The 14,902-nt window shown below is 47.5% G+C and overlaps 1 protein-coding gene across 1 annotated transcript in view; it reads left to right on the top strand.

The window, feature by feature from the left end:
- Positions 1 to 21: 21 nt before the first annotated feature.
- Positions 22 to 14,902, top strand: part of ADAM10 (ADAM metallopeptidase domain 10) — a 152,560-nt gene continuing 137,679 nt past the window's right edge. The window contains exon 1 of the mRNA XM_085849686.1: positions 22 to 239. Coding sequence (XP_085705812.1) covers positions 44 to 239 — 196 coding nt within the window. The 5' untranslated portion in view covers positions 22 to 43. The remainder of the gene's footprint in view (positions 240 to 14,902) is intronic.

A 14,902-nucleotide genomic window follows, 5' to 3' on the forward strand; every position in this document is an offset into this window, starting at 1 on the left:
GTGAGGTCCACGTGCGAGAATCACGACCGTGAAGAAGATACCGATGAGTGACGTCATGGGGCGTGGTTACTTTCGCATGACGTCACGCTCGGGTGTGCTCTCCTTGTCGATCCTTTTGTACGATCCTTTATGTTCGTCAAAGTTACTCTCTGACGGGTTGTTCGACGTTGTGATGGCACCGCTGAGGTACAAGTCGGTACGGTTGTTGCTGTCGCTCTGCCTGTTGGCGGTTGCGCAAGGTAAGAGTGCTCTTTGCGAAGCGGCCTGTGGAGAAATTCGTGGGACGAGGGATTTGCCGGTTTAATGGAGACAGTGAGATAGATAGATAGACGAATAGATATAGACAGGCAGACAATAAGAGCGAAAGAATGAGAAATATGTTCGTGTCATTTCCGCGAATCACCACCAACGAAGACACCTGGAGACGTAATCCACAGCAGGATGTGATGATGATGATGATGATAACTGGAGAAGGAAATTGTCATGATGGTATCTATCCGAACGTGTGTGCGTCAGTACTCAGGGTTGCGTTTCCTTGTTCATGTCCCACTAATCGTAAACCGCTCTTTCTTTTCCTTATATTTTCTTGTTTCTTTCACACTGTCTTTTTCCCGTCAATTCCAGAGCACATCGACTCCCCCCCCCCCTTCCCCAATATTTCCTCTTTCGCATTTTACCTCAATTTCTCCCCATCCCCTCCCACATTGACACACTTTTTCACAAATACATTTAATTCCCCCCATTACCTCTTCTCTCCATTATCCCCCACCCCATTACTTTCCCCCACTCCCATTGCCTCCCCCCAACTCCCATTGCCTCCCCCAACTCCCATTGCCTCCCCCAACTCCCATTGCCTCCCCCAACTCCCATTGCCTCCCCCCAACTCCCATTGCCTCCCGCCGAACTCCCATTGCCTCCCGCCGAACTCCCATTGCCTCCCCGAACTCCCATTGCCTCCCCGAACTCCCATTGCCTCCCCCGAACTCCCATTGCCTCCCCGAACTCCCATTGCCTCCCCCGAACTCCCATTGCCTCCCCGAACTCCCATTGCCTCCCCGAACTCCCATTGCCTCCCCCGAACTCCCATTGCCTCCCCCCAGCTCCCATTGCCTCCCCCCAGCTCCCATTGCCTCCCCCCAGCTCCCATTGCCTCCCCCCCCCAGCTCCCATTGCCTTCCCCCCCAGCTCCCATTGCCTTCCCCCCCAGCTCCCATTGCCTTTCCCCCCCCAGCTCCCATTGCCTTTCCCCCAGCTCCCATTGCCTTTCCCCCCAGCTCCCATTGCCTTCCCCCCCAGCTCCCATTGCCTTCCCCCCCCCAGCTCCCATTGCCTTCCCCCCAGCTCCCATTGCCTTCCCCCCAGCTCCCATTGCCTTTCCCCCCCCAGCTCCCATTGCCTTCCCCCCAGCTCCCATTGCCTTCCCCCCCCCCAGCTCCCATTGCCTTCCCCCCAGCTCCCATTGCCTTCCCCCCAGCTCCCATTGCCTTCCCCCCAGCTCCCATTGCCTTCCCCCCACCTCCCATTGCCTTCCCCCACCTCCCATTGCCTTCCCCCCACCTCCCATTGCCTTCCCCCCACCTCCCATTGCCTTCCCCCCACCTCCCATTGCCTTCCCCCCCACCTCCCATTGCCTTCCCCCCACCTCCTCCATTGCCTCCCCCACCCCTCCATTGCCTTTTTCCCCCACCCCTCCATTGCCTTTTTCCCCCCACCCCTCCATTGCCTTTTTTCCCCCCACCCCTCCATTGCCTTTTTTCCCCCCACCCCTCCATTGCCTTTTTTCCCCCACCCCTCCATTGCCTTTTTTCCCCCACCCCTCCATTGCCTTTTTCCCCCCACCCCTCCATTGCCTTTTTCCCCCACCCCTCCATTGCCTTTTTCCCCCACCCCTCCATTGCCTTTTTCCCCCACTCCTCCATTGTCTTTTTCCCCCACTCCTCCATTGCCTTTTTCCCCTACCCCTCCATTGCCTTTTCCCCCCACCCCTCCATTGCCTTTTTCCCCCACCCCTCCATTGCCTTTTCCCCCCACCCCTCCATTGCCTTTTTCCCCCACCCCTCCATTGCCTTTTTCCCCCACCCCTCCATTGCCTTTTTCCCCCACCCCTCCATTGCCTTTTTCCCCCCACCCCTCCATTGCCTTTTTCCCCCACCCCTCCATTGCCTTTTTCCCCCACCCCTCCATTGCCTTTTTCCCCCACTCCTCCATTGTCTTTTTTTCCCCTACTCCTCCATTGCCTTTTCCCCCCACCCCTCCATTGCCTTTTTTCCCCCATCCCTCCATTGCCTTCCCCCCATCCCTCCATTGCCTCCCCCCATCACTCCATTGCCTTCCCCCCATCCCTCCATTGCCTTTTTTTCCCCCATCCCTCCATTGCCTTTTTTCCCCCACCCCTCCATTGCCTTTTTCTCCCCCACCCCTCCATTGCCTTTTTCTCCCTCACCCCTCCATTGCCTTTTTTCTCCCACCCTCCATTGCCTTTTTTCTCCCACCCTCCATTGCCTTTTTTCTCCCACCCTCCATTGCCTTTTTCTCCCACCCCTCCATTGCCTTTTTCTCCCACCCCTCCATTGCCTTTTTTCTCCCACCCCTCCATTGCCTTTTTTCTCCCACCCCTCCATTGCCTTTTTTCTCCCACCCCTCCATTGCCTTTTTTCTCCCACCCCTCCATTGCCTTTTTCTCCCACCCCTCCATTGCCTTTTTCTCCCACCCCTCCATTGCCTTTTTTTCCCCCCACCCCTCCATTGCCTTTTTTCCCCCACCCCTCCATTGCCTTTTTTCCCCCACCCCTCCATTGCCTTTTTTCCCCCACCCCTCCATTGCCTTTTTTCCCCCCACCCCTCCATTGCCTTTTTTCCCCCCACCCCTCCATTGCCTTTTTTCCCCCCACCCCTCCATTGCCTTTTTCTCCCCACCCCTCCATTGCCTTTTTCTCCCCACCCCTCCATTGCCTTTTTCTCCCCACCCCTCCATTGCCTTTTTCTCCCCACCCCTCCATTGCCTTTTTCTCCCCACCCCTCCATTGCCTTTTTCCCCCACCCCTCCATTGCCTTTTTCCCCCACCCCTCCATTGCCTTTTTTCCCCCACCCCTCCATTGCCTTTTTTCCCCCACCCTCCATTGCCTTTTTCCCCCACCCCTCCATTGCCTTTTTCCCCCACCCCTCCATTGCCTTTTTCCCCCACCCCTCCATTGCCTTTTTCCCCCACCCCTCCATTGCCTTTTTTCCCCCACCCCTCCATTGCCTTTTTTCCCCCACCCCTCCATTGCCTTTTTCCCCCACCCCTCCATTGCCTTTTTTCCCCCACCCCTCCATTGCCTTTTTCCCCCACCCCTCCATTGCCTTTTTCCCCCACCCCTCCATTGCCTTTTTTCCCCCACCCCTCCATTGCCTTTTTCCCCCACCCCTCCATTGCCTTTTTTCCCCCACCCCTCCATTGCCTTTTTTCCCCCACCCCTCCATTGCCTTTTTTCCCCCACCCCTCCATTGCCTTTTTTCCCCCACCCCTCCATTGCCTTTCCTCCCCACCCATCTACTGTCTTCCCCCCACCCTTCGATTGCCTTCCCCCGACTCATTGCCTTTTTTTCCCCCACCCCTCTATTGCCTTCCCCCCCACTCATTGCCTTTTCCCAGAACCCCCCCAATTGCCTTTACCCAGAACCCCCCACCACAATTGCCTTTACCCAGAACCCCTCCCCCATTGCCTTTTCCCCGAAACCCCCTCCCCATTGCCCCACCCTCCCCCAATTTGCTTCTCCCTCCACACCCCCCCCCCATTGCCTTTTCCCCTTCCTTTTGCATCCTCACTGCCTTCATATCATACTCTCCTCTCCTCGTTTCACCTCATTTCCTTGTTGTCCAGCTTGCTTATCTTCATATCCTCTCACCATCACTTTACTCCCACTTTAACTTTTCTCCCGTCATCTTTAACCACTTTTTCAAGTTGTGCTCCCCTTGCTTCGATGTCCTTCAGCTTTACAGACTCTCTCTCTGTGATGAAATCAGAAGGCAGAAACTCCATCATCCAACATTTTGTGTCTATCTCTTCATGGCCACTTTGTTGATCGTGTCGACACTGCGAAGCGGTAATTCAGCAGAGGCAACACTGAGTTTTCTTGCCATTGCTATTCCCACTGGTAGTCATGGCAGAATTTTGGATTTTCACCAAGGTAGTGGCCCACAATAATCACATTTCCAAAAAGCTGCTGTGATATGCCCGTGAGTGAGTTCTAACAGATACGATAGTCTGACTCGACTCTCTGTGGGTTGGCACACTCGCTGATCCATCGTCCTACCTTTGAGTCTGCACGTCTTGAAGTGTGCTCAAGAATCGAACTCGGACTCGACGGCTCAAAGGAGACTATGCTATGTCGGGAACTTTCCTGTGCCTCCATTCGTGACTAAAACTCTGCTCAAGTTAATCGTAATGCCCCGGACTCTCAAGAGGCTGATTCTTTTCATCCGATACAGCAGGTTCACTTTTGTGAGCCTTAGTTTTTAGTTTTTCTCAGCCTCCTTTCTTTGACGACCGTCGATCAATCATCAATCATCAATAGCATAACATCGGGGAGAAAATTTGATGCTCGAAAACAAATGAGGTTCTCAGGCCTTTTTTTTTTTTAGCTCGTGAGTTAATCTGGCCCTGGTTCTCGATACAGGAAGTACCTTTCTCACTGTCCTCCACATCGGTCGGCGTGCGTGCACATTGTTCAACTTATTTAGTTGCATATTTCCCAATGGTCTCCATTGTGCTGACATCCTTTGTCTCGTTATTGTTATTGATATAAAATTTGTTGAGCACAGCACAGTAGTGGTTAAAAAACAAAAAAAATTTTTTTTCAGCCTCCAAACTATGCTGAATCTACCTTTTATTTATTCATTCATTTATTTATTTATTTATTTGTGAAGTTGTAAAATAATATCACCACCTTGTATTAGTTACTTAAAGGCCCGGTCACACCTTGACGTTTTAGCCAACGTATGCCGATTTTTGAATTTTTTTTCTAAAACGCTGGCACACGTTGAATACGTTATGGGTAAGTTTTGATAACATTGAGAGCACGCTGAAAAACACTGCCATACGTCGTTGTACGCTGGCTTTAAACGTTGTACTTTTCGGTTGTCCTCAAATTTTTTTCATGCTTGAAATTTCACAACGTATGCCGGCGTATGACTCACACGTTCCGCTACGCTGGCCACAAGTTGTATGCACGGTCTGCGATCGTTGACAGACGTCAACACATGCTACTTGTAAGTTAATCATAAGTTGAGACACGCCGAGGTAATGTTTAGCGTACCCGAAACTTATTTCTAACCTATGATTAACGTGTTGTTGGCACGTTACGCGATCGTTGCCACACATCGACAGACGTTACTTTTAAGTTACTCATAGGCTGAAAGACGTCGGTATAATGGATCGTCCTTGCGTCAGCGTCCACGGCCACGGCCAGGACACTTATTTGCAGCATTCTTCAAACTTTTCTTCGGCATGACGAGGATGTTCACACTTCGATGTCTAGCTTGGCTATGATTCCAATTGTCCATTGGCAGCGTCTATTTAAAATAGTCGAGTTTGAGCGTTTTAACACGTTCAGAAGAAACGCTTCAAATTTCAAAACCCCAGCGTCAAAAAACAAAGGCGAGTGACAGCAATTTAAATCGTTCATTGTAAACAATGAAAATAGTTGAGTGGTACCGTTTAAAAGTCGTTGAGTGTAAAAAAATTCCAATTGTTGAGCGCAAGCGTCTACTTTCAACAGTGGAGATGCAGCCATTTAAATTGTTGAGTGGCAGCCTATGAATAGCAAACCCCACGTCACCGGCAAAGATAAACTGCCGCACGATATGGATAAGTTAGGCTATCGTTGGGCATAGTTTGTGAACGCCGGCTACACGATAATTATTCGTTGGTATACCGTATCTATAAGTAATCAAAGCGCTCTATGCACATTATTAGTTCATTGTGCATTTGTCCAACCCGTTATGAATAGACCTAAATCGTAAAAACAAGCCATAGCTCATTGTTGAAAAAGCCCCATAAAAAATTAGCCGCGAAGAACTTCGAACAATGGTGAAAAGATGTCTCCTACCCGTGGACACGCGGACGCAAGGACGATCCATCATAACCCACACCCTCCCCCTCACACTCACCTACTACTGCCAACATGAACAAACTACTACTAATACTAATACTGATACTGACACTGTTACTGCTGACATGGACATCGACTCAAAAAGGACTCGAAAACACTGTTGGGTTCCACTTTTATGAGCAGCATTTTTATAAACCAATTCCCAAAACCGCTGGGAACACGTCTTTATATGGCAGTTGTAAGCTAGAAACACGTTAATTTTTTTTTTTGTCGACCGGAAGACGTCATTGGAATCCGTCTACATACGTCGATGTGTGTTGGGACTACGTAAAGAATTGGTTCAAAGCACGTCAAACATAAGTTAGAAATAAGTTTCGCATAAAAAAGACATTACCGCAACGTGTTTCGACTTATTAGTAGCTTATAAGTAGCCTTTGTGGACGTGTGTAAGCGTCCACATATCGTGTGTAAAACTTATCCCCATCGCATGCGGAACGTGTATCATACGCCGAGTACGTTGTAAAATTTTGAACATGTTAAAAATTTCTTGACGTACTCTACTTACTACGACGTATGATAGCGTACTTTAGCGTTGTACTCACGTATACCAAACTTACTCATACCGTATTTGACGTGCCCCAACGTTTTAGACACATTTTTCTTAGGTCGGCATACGCTGGCAAGATCGCCAAGGTGTGACCGCGATGTTGTCACTTCCATTTCTACGGCAGTTATGATTCGAATCGTTGTGCGTCAGCCTTTTAATAGGCTACGTCACGACATCGTCGGCGATGCGTGCAACGCGCTATGCCTAAGTTAGATTATCGTTGGGCATCGGTTGTGTAGGCCGACAACAGGTTCAGCATTCGTTGGTATAAGTTATCTATAACACAACGAAACGTTCTGTGTCCATTACCAATGCGTTATACATAAGACCAAGTCGCTATGAATACGTCCGAATCTTTAAAATAAAACATCAAAAGTTCAACGTAAGCCAGCGTTTTGCATACATTTTAATACGTTGCCATCGCTGGCTAAAACGTCAAGGTGTGACCGGGCCTTAAAGTGGTCAGTCAGCACGTGAGCAGTTTCTTAAAAGTATGGTGTGGAGCTGTTTGAATCTTTTTCTTCCTTCTTTTTTGCAATTGCAAACAATCCAATGTAATGAAGCTTGCTTGTGCAAACACGATGCATGATTTTCGTGAAGCTACTTCCTCTCTTGGAATGTGTCATCACATGATCTCTCAACCTTCCTAGAATGTGACTGTTTGGAATGTGCTGGGTTTTTTTTGTTGGTCTTGGTATTTTTTTTTTGTTCTATGACCTGGATGTAACTCGTGGTTTATTAACTATTTTTTTTATTTCTGGTTGGCTGGAATTGCTTACATTTTCATTTTGCATGGCCAGTTTGATGCAGACGTTTTCAATATAATTTGTGTTGTACTCAAGTGTGGGTGTTCAAAAGGTTCTTTAAACGAGTTGCTCACAAAAATACCCACTACTCATATCTGTATGTATATGTATATGTTCAATACGGTTTCTCTTGACTGCATTGTTTTGGTTCCATTTGTCCCTCAAACTGTCTCTTTCAGTAACATAGTTTTTCCCATGGCTTCGTCAACATTGCTTCATCTGTCATTTCCGTATCAGCGGCCACACTATTGAAACTTCAAATGTCGAAATACTGGATGTTTTGGTCACGGGGTCATATCCTGGCTGTAGGGGAGTGGAGCGGTACGTGATCCACCTGCTCGAAACCGCAATCACGAACGGCTGTCTATGCAGCGTCGGCAGCTATTGGGGTGGTTACCATCCCTCCATATTTGTCCTTGATGGCCTGCCCCGAATTTTTCACATGAGGCTATAATAATCCTCTATAATTGTAGTTTTCTGAGGCATGGTCTTTTGACAATGTAGTCTCGCTTGTAAATGAACGATGCTGACGCAGGTTATTCCGGGAACCGGACGACATTGCCAAATCTCCATTTGTAGAATCGTAATTCGTGGCTCAAACTTTGTCCACATTGCTCGTGTGTCCAATGTCCGATTGTAGTTTGCAACGGTTGTGAAACTACCATTCAACATTAAATACTTTGAGTGCTCTGTTGATGGTTTTTAATATATGGTAGTGTCTCTGATTTGAGAGACCTGCCACGATTTTATTTGTTCATGTATTTGGGAGGTAGGCAATGTCCAAGACAACTTGGCACACATTTTGTCAATCATAGCTTGCCTCCATCAACAGGAAGGCCCCGGCCAACAAGCTTGTACGAATGCCAGGTCAAGGTATTACATTTTCATTTTTAGTCGATAATCAGATAATCGAGTCAAGTCATTGCTTTCACTTTCCTCTTGATTTTAATGGGTACGCAGTGCTTCTTTGCAGTGAACATTATGTTGTGAATTAAATAGATGTTTGAATGTCACTTGGTTGCATGAATAAATCAGCATAAGCAAAAGTAATTTTGAATATGTAGCCTGTGTTGTGTATTAATACTAGCATTAAAACGTGTATTTCTTACCCAACAGAAGAACGCAACAGCTCTTGTTACTCCTAACAAGTATCACAATAACCGAACAGTTTTCGAGACCTCCTACATGATTGATGAATACGCACCAACCGCAAAGTTGAATTTTCACCGACCTAGTTACTTGTCCTAGCAATGTATATCCACCTTCTGGTTGCCACATTGTATATCTAATCACCTTTGAAATTGATCTACCCTCCTTTCTGTTAATCTTCTTGGTAAGCCATTCCAAAGACTATAATGGCACTCATTCAAGTGTATACCTCCGCCAGGCTGAACAGTTAACCTTTTGTATCCCACTGATGGGCCAAATCTGCATGCGCACCTTAACCAAAATCTAATCAGCTTGTTGTCACCTACCCAATGCATCCACCAAGTTTTATCATAACCTGTCATTTAACCATAACGATGTTTTGAGATATCACTCGATGGTGAATAATTACTTAGAAAATTCTAGTATCTGGATCCAGATCCGGATCTTCACCAAAATATAATCAATTTGACTTGTCGCACAGTCGCACACCCTACCTGTTCACCGAGGTTCGTCCGAATCTGTTCATAACTTTTTGAGATATCCTGCGCACAATTAAACATCCATCCATCAGTACCTCTGTGCAGAGCGTTGGTGCTGCCTAAGCAGTCTCCTTGGCTATTGGACACAATCCTGGACGGGTCGCCACTCCGACACAGGATACCAGCAAGCTGGCACTCAATTTGCCGACCTCGGAAGGATGACGGGCAGAGCCAACCCCACCTGATATTAATTCAACAGCCGAGTGGGAGTTGAACTCAGGATCTTAGGATCCCAAGACCACCACCCGAACCGTGAAAATAGCCCTCTCCCTTCCCTGCCCTATCCCTCTCCCTTCCACACATCTCCTCATGTCTCTGTTCCACACTGTTTTTTTCCTTCCCTACCCCCCCCCTTGTATGTTCTGTGTGTTGGTTCTCATATGAGTCTCGTGTGTGTGTGTGTGTGTGTGTGTGTGTGTGTGTGTGTGTGTGTGTGTGTGTGTGTGTGTGTGTGTGTGTGTGTATAAAACCTCATTCCACCTTCGGTGATTGAAGTAATTATTGACCCCCTTCCCACCCCACATATCCAATGCTGGAATTGATTTCTGTGTGGTCCTCATTGGTCTCCAGTTTTCAGTGTTGCGGACGTAATGCTTGATGGCTGTGGATGTGACATATCCTGCTCGGAACTTTGGAAGGGTGTGATATTCGTCACTTAAATTGTTTTACATTGAATAAACAAATAAGACTGTGGGAGTAAGATTTACAATCTAATTTGCACAATCTGTCTTCAACTTTCACTGATGCATCTTCATGAATGAACCTGCAACACCCCAAAAATATGCAGGCAAGTACATGGTGGCCACATTTCAGGGGAAGATCAGAGTAAAACAATTTGCTGGTCTTGTGGTTGGTGAAAACAGTCGAGGAAGTAGATATGAAATATATGAAAAACTAGAAGGGCACTCGGTAGAGCACATACCTCCGCCACGTAATGCTGATCCACGACAACATATCGGGCCCAATACATTTTTGAAATATCATGCTATACAGTACTATATCGTTTTTGGCCCGATCTCTCAATGGTGAAGAATCACTTTTAAAAATTAAATAATTCTTGTATCCGGATTCGGAACTTCACCAAAATTGAATCGATATGTCCTTGTCACACACACAACGTGTCCACCAAGTTTTGTCTGAATCCGTCCGCAACTTTTTCTTCAAGACTTGCATCAATGTATTTTACAGTGTAAGAATTCGCAGAGTTTTGAAAAGGGATTTTGTTTGTCAACTTTTAATTTTTGTCCCATGTCATGTCCAGACACACTGATTTTTGATGAGAATTTTTTGGTGAAGATTATATGCCAGGATTTAAAGTTTTACATACATACGTGCACACATATATACATACATACTGTTATGGGGGCAGGGTTTCGGTGGCGAGCATGACCGCTTGGGGGAGCAGTTGAGTCTGCTCCACCGAATACACCGGAATTTAGTTTCAGATAAATCCGAAAGGTCACGGGTCCCTTATCGGACCGAAGATCGCCAATAGGTCGACCACGTGGGGTAGGGTCAATTGCCAATTTCAATATATATAATTACCCACGTCCTCGAACTACCGGGGAAATTCACCCTCGGCAGGATCTGCGCGATCCGAGTCGTACCCCGAGCGGAGAGTACCAGAACCTTGCCGGCCAATTGCATGATTACGGCAACAATGAGGCCTCCTAATTCCCGTTCGCAGCGTGGCAAACCAATGATAGAAAGGACAAGGACAAGCTGGGACATTCAACAAGAAGGGATTTATTTACAATAGTGGGAAGGGAAGCGCACAAAGAGCAGAGTTATCCGAATAAGAAATGTAATGTACAATGAGCAAAAGAAAGCACTTGCACAATTCCACTTCAAGACGGCCCACGGACACACACACGCACACACAAATACCCCAGGAAGAGATGGACCTCAAGGTCTTTATTGCCCCTTCAGTTCGGAGGGAAGACGAGCTGAGGGAAGAGAACGTGCTGGCTACCTGGCCAGGTTCGCGCGGTTGGCCGACCGCACCTTCCCGGAGCACCAGTCGCCAAAGAACTGACCAGGGCAGCCGAACCCAGAGGAGGCGAGACCAGGTGATCTCCCATGATGAGATGAGATGGTCGACCGCTTGTAGTAATGCTCCAGACGAGACGCTTCGGATGCGCGGGATGCAATCAGCCGCAGACCCAGACAGAAGCGCGCTCGAGCAGACGGGACCCACTCATTTAATCCTTTTTGGAGCGCGGTCCACTCCCCCCGTCGCCTGCTCTCATTGGGTGGACGGCGTGTCTCCGCCTTCTCGCAAAGGACCGCCCCGGCTCTGGTCCACACGTCGCCCATTGGGCAGAAAATGACGCATACTCTTATCTTATTTGGCGCGCAGCCAGAACTAAGCGCTCCGTGCCCATATTTGGGCCAAGCCAGAGCAAAACGCTTCTTGACCATATTTGGTGCGAAATCCACACCGCCTGGGGTATGGAATTCCGCACACGCCCGCATGCAGACGAGCGTGCGAAGAGTGCTCGTCGTTGTTGTTGGTGTTGTCGTCGTCATTGTTGTTGGTGATGTAAAAATCCTAACTATAAAATAATTTACAGCGCACGTACAATTAATCACCCATTAAACATAGGACGGGACCCAACCTCGAAACACATACTTACCGATATAACTGATTTATAAGGACTCTGGCTGTTGTGTGAGATGGGTTTCAGATTCGTAACAATACTAGGTCCTGAAACCAATAAATACAAGGTAAAACAGTTTAACTTAAATCATGTAATTAACAAGTACAGCCTCTGAATGTGTGTGAATGTCACATTTGCAACCATGGAATTGCCCAGCAGGCTTACCTGCTTCTCTTAAGCCTTTACAATTCATTCAGAACATGACTACAAGGCTCGTGATGCAGTCTTGTAAATTTCATCACATCACATCTAATCACTCCAGTCCTCCTCAAACGCTTTACTGGATTGCAGTACGGTAATACCCCAGTTTATGCAAAGGAGAAGCTTCTGTGCTCCTGAGAGATTCGTACAATAGCAATTCCGCACAGAATGGGGCTCTTTTAAAGCATTGTGTTAATGAGGATACGTGGACCGGACGGATGTGCTACTTCTGGGATAGAGCTGCTACTACCGGGGACAGAAGAATGATTATATATATATATATATATATATATATATATATATATATATATATATATATATATATATATATATATATATATATATATATATGTATATATATATATATATTTTTTTTTTAAAGAAAGACCCACCCACATCTCTTCCTTGTGAATGGAGGGAATAGCCAATCAACTAAACCCAGGTTGCAAGGAATACATTAATAAATTGACACCTCCCATGCTCCTCTCGCTGAAACTGCTCTGTAAAGCAACCAGGAAGGCCTGCACAAGGTAAGTGCTTTACTGTATCAAACCATTCCCAGAGCTCTTCCACAGCTATAAAGACATTCACACACAGTACACGCATGAGACTCCCAATGCTACACACCCCCTCAGCTGCCAGACCAGTTTCATCGCTTATTGGCAATTTATCAGCGACAGTTCATCAATTCATCACTTTATTTATATTTATGTATATTATAAGCTCTAATAACCTGAATCATGAATGTACACTACTAAATGAATAAATGTTACTGCTAAAAATATTGTTACGATTTTCGGTCCGCCCGGCGTGCGATCGGCCACGTAACTCAAATCGCGACCGCGTCGCCCACCGGAACGGACAATTCAGTCATGACCCTCCGTGGAACTACCGCCAGGAGCTAGTCACGGGTGGGTCTTTCGACCACACCACAATCGTGCCAATCGGCCACCCGCGCAGGATAGGGTTGTTCGCCAAACTCGACCTACCAAGTACCTGCGTGGGTAGTTAACCGGGCGATCGTAACTCGCTGCTGGCCGGCCAAGGACACGAACCGCTTAAGCGGTCCGTTCCGTGCTTCAGTGATAACTGAGCGGTGTTATCGCTGGCCCCGACGGACGTGATTATTTACCGGGTGCTTACACCCTTCTACCAATTCCTTCCGTGATGCAAGATGGAACTTTCAAACAAAGGAAAGGACGCAACGAAATGGGAAACAGTTCGACAAGTACATTTATTCCACACTCAGACAAGGCAAGCACGTATTCACAGCCATACAGTAAGAATGCACGTAAAACAGTCAAAGCAATGAAAGCAAGAATTACAACCGACTACAAGCAAAGGTTTATTTACATGCACTTAAACAGTTTCTACTTTACAAGACATGGCGCCACAACACGCATTCACACAAAAGCAAATGAAAGACCCCCTCAAAGGCAAGGGAGTCAGACTGGGCCCGTGGGCCTAATGCGCGTGGAACCTGGATGAGCGGCCAGGTCCACGAGACCGAAGGGTCCTACCCGCGCCCTCGTGGCGCAATGGTGGGCAAGCCGCAATGTCAGCATAGCTGCGCCTGGCTTCGTGCCCCTGGCGTGGTCGGTGAGCTCTCTCTGGCGCTCCCCGTCTGCCTTTCCCATCAGCTTCGAGCTCCGTCTCCCGACTCGACTGTCCCGCCGACACTGCAGACTTGACTTCTTCTGCCGACACTCTGCCGCTGCCACTCCACTGCTCCCACTTGGTTCTCTGCCGACGTACTGCGCACCTTGACTTCCACTTGACTTCCCTCGCCGAGCTGCGCCGTGCTCGCGCCTATATAGCCCGGGGGAGGGGCATCTATGTAAATTTCTGGATCACAGCGGGTTCGCAGGCGGGGCTATGCCACCCGATGCTCAGTCATTGGATGGATGAAAAGGGGGCGTGAAGCATTCCTGATCCGATTCTTGAGGCGAAAGGAACGCATTCACAGCCCATGGCACGACGTGTGGTAGAAAGGCGAAGGTGGTGGTGTTTGAGCTGTTGGTGGGCGTCGTTTGAGAATGGCGGTGAAGCGATGTTTGCGGGATGGAGTTGTGGAGGTAAAGAGGTGAAGGTGGCGGTGTTTGAGTTGTTGGGGGATTATTGGTCCAAAATAACGATAGAGAAAAGAAAAAGGGCTAACTCAAAGGATCACAGCCCTGTGAACACGGAAATTCCCTCTAAACAACGGTGGGGAAATCTAACTACACAATTACTTATCGTCATAACTGATCTGAGGACCCTTTATGGTGTATTGCGAATTTCCACAGCCGTAACAATATATATAAATTTTGTACATTTATCAATGAGGTGTCTTGGAGCATTTTGCCAACCGACTGCTTCACTCCATAGACGCGTAAGTACATGAGAAGGGGTTCACCTTCAAGTCTGCTGTATCATTATTGGCAAGGAGTGTCAGGTGGTCTTTTTCTACTTTGAAGCCAGTGGCATGCCGCTCAACTTTGGAAATGAATGTATGGGACAGCATCCTCTTCCAAAAAAGCCCCGTTTCATCCACATTAAAAACTAGAAGGGCACTCGGTAGAACGCATACCTCCATCCCGTAATGCCTGATCCACGAGAACATATCTTACCCAATACATTTTTGAAATATCATGCTATTTATCATTTTTGAGCACTATCTCTCAATGGTGAAGAAGCGCTTAAAAAAATTCTAGTAGTCTGATCCGGATCTTCACCACAATCTAATCAGTTCGTCCTTGTCACACACCGAACCTGTCCACATAATTTCATCCGAATCCGTCCACAACTTTTGGAGATATCCTGTACACTAACAAACAGACAAACAGACAAACAAACAAATAGACAGA

This window comes from Eptatretus burgeri, chromosome 12 (genome assembly GCF_056783735.1).
Source record: "Eptatretus burgeri isolate ZD-2024b chromosome 12, Ebu_testis_v1, whole genome shotgun sequence".
Lineage (NCBI taxonomy): Eukaryota > Metazoa > Chordata > Myxini > Myxiniformes > Myxinidae > Eptatretus > Eptatretus burgeri.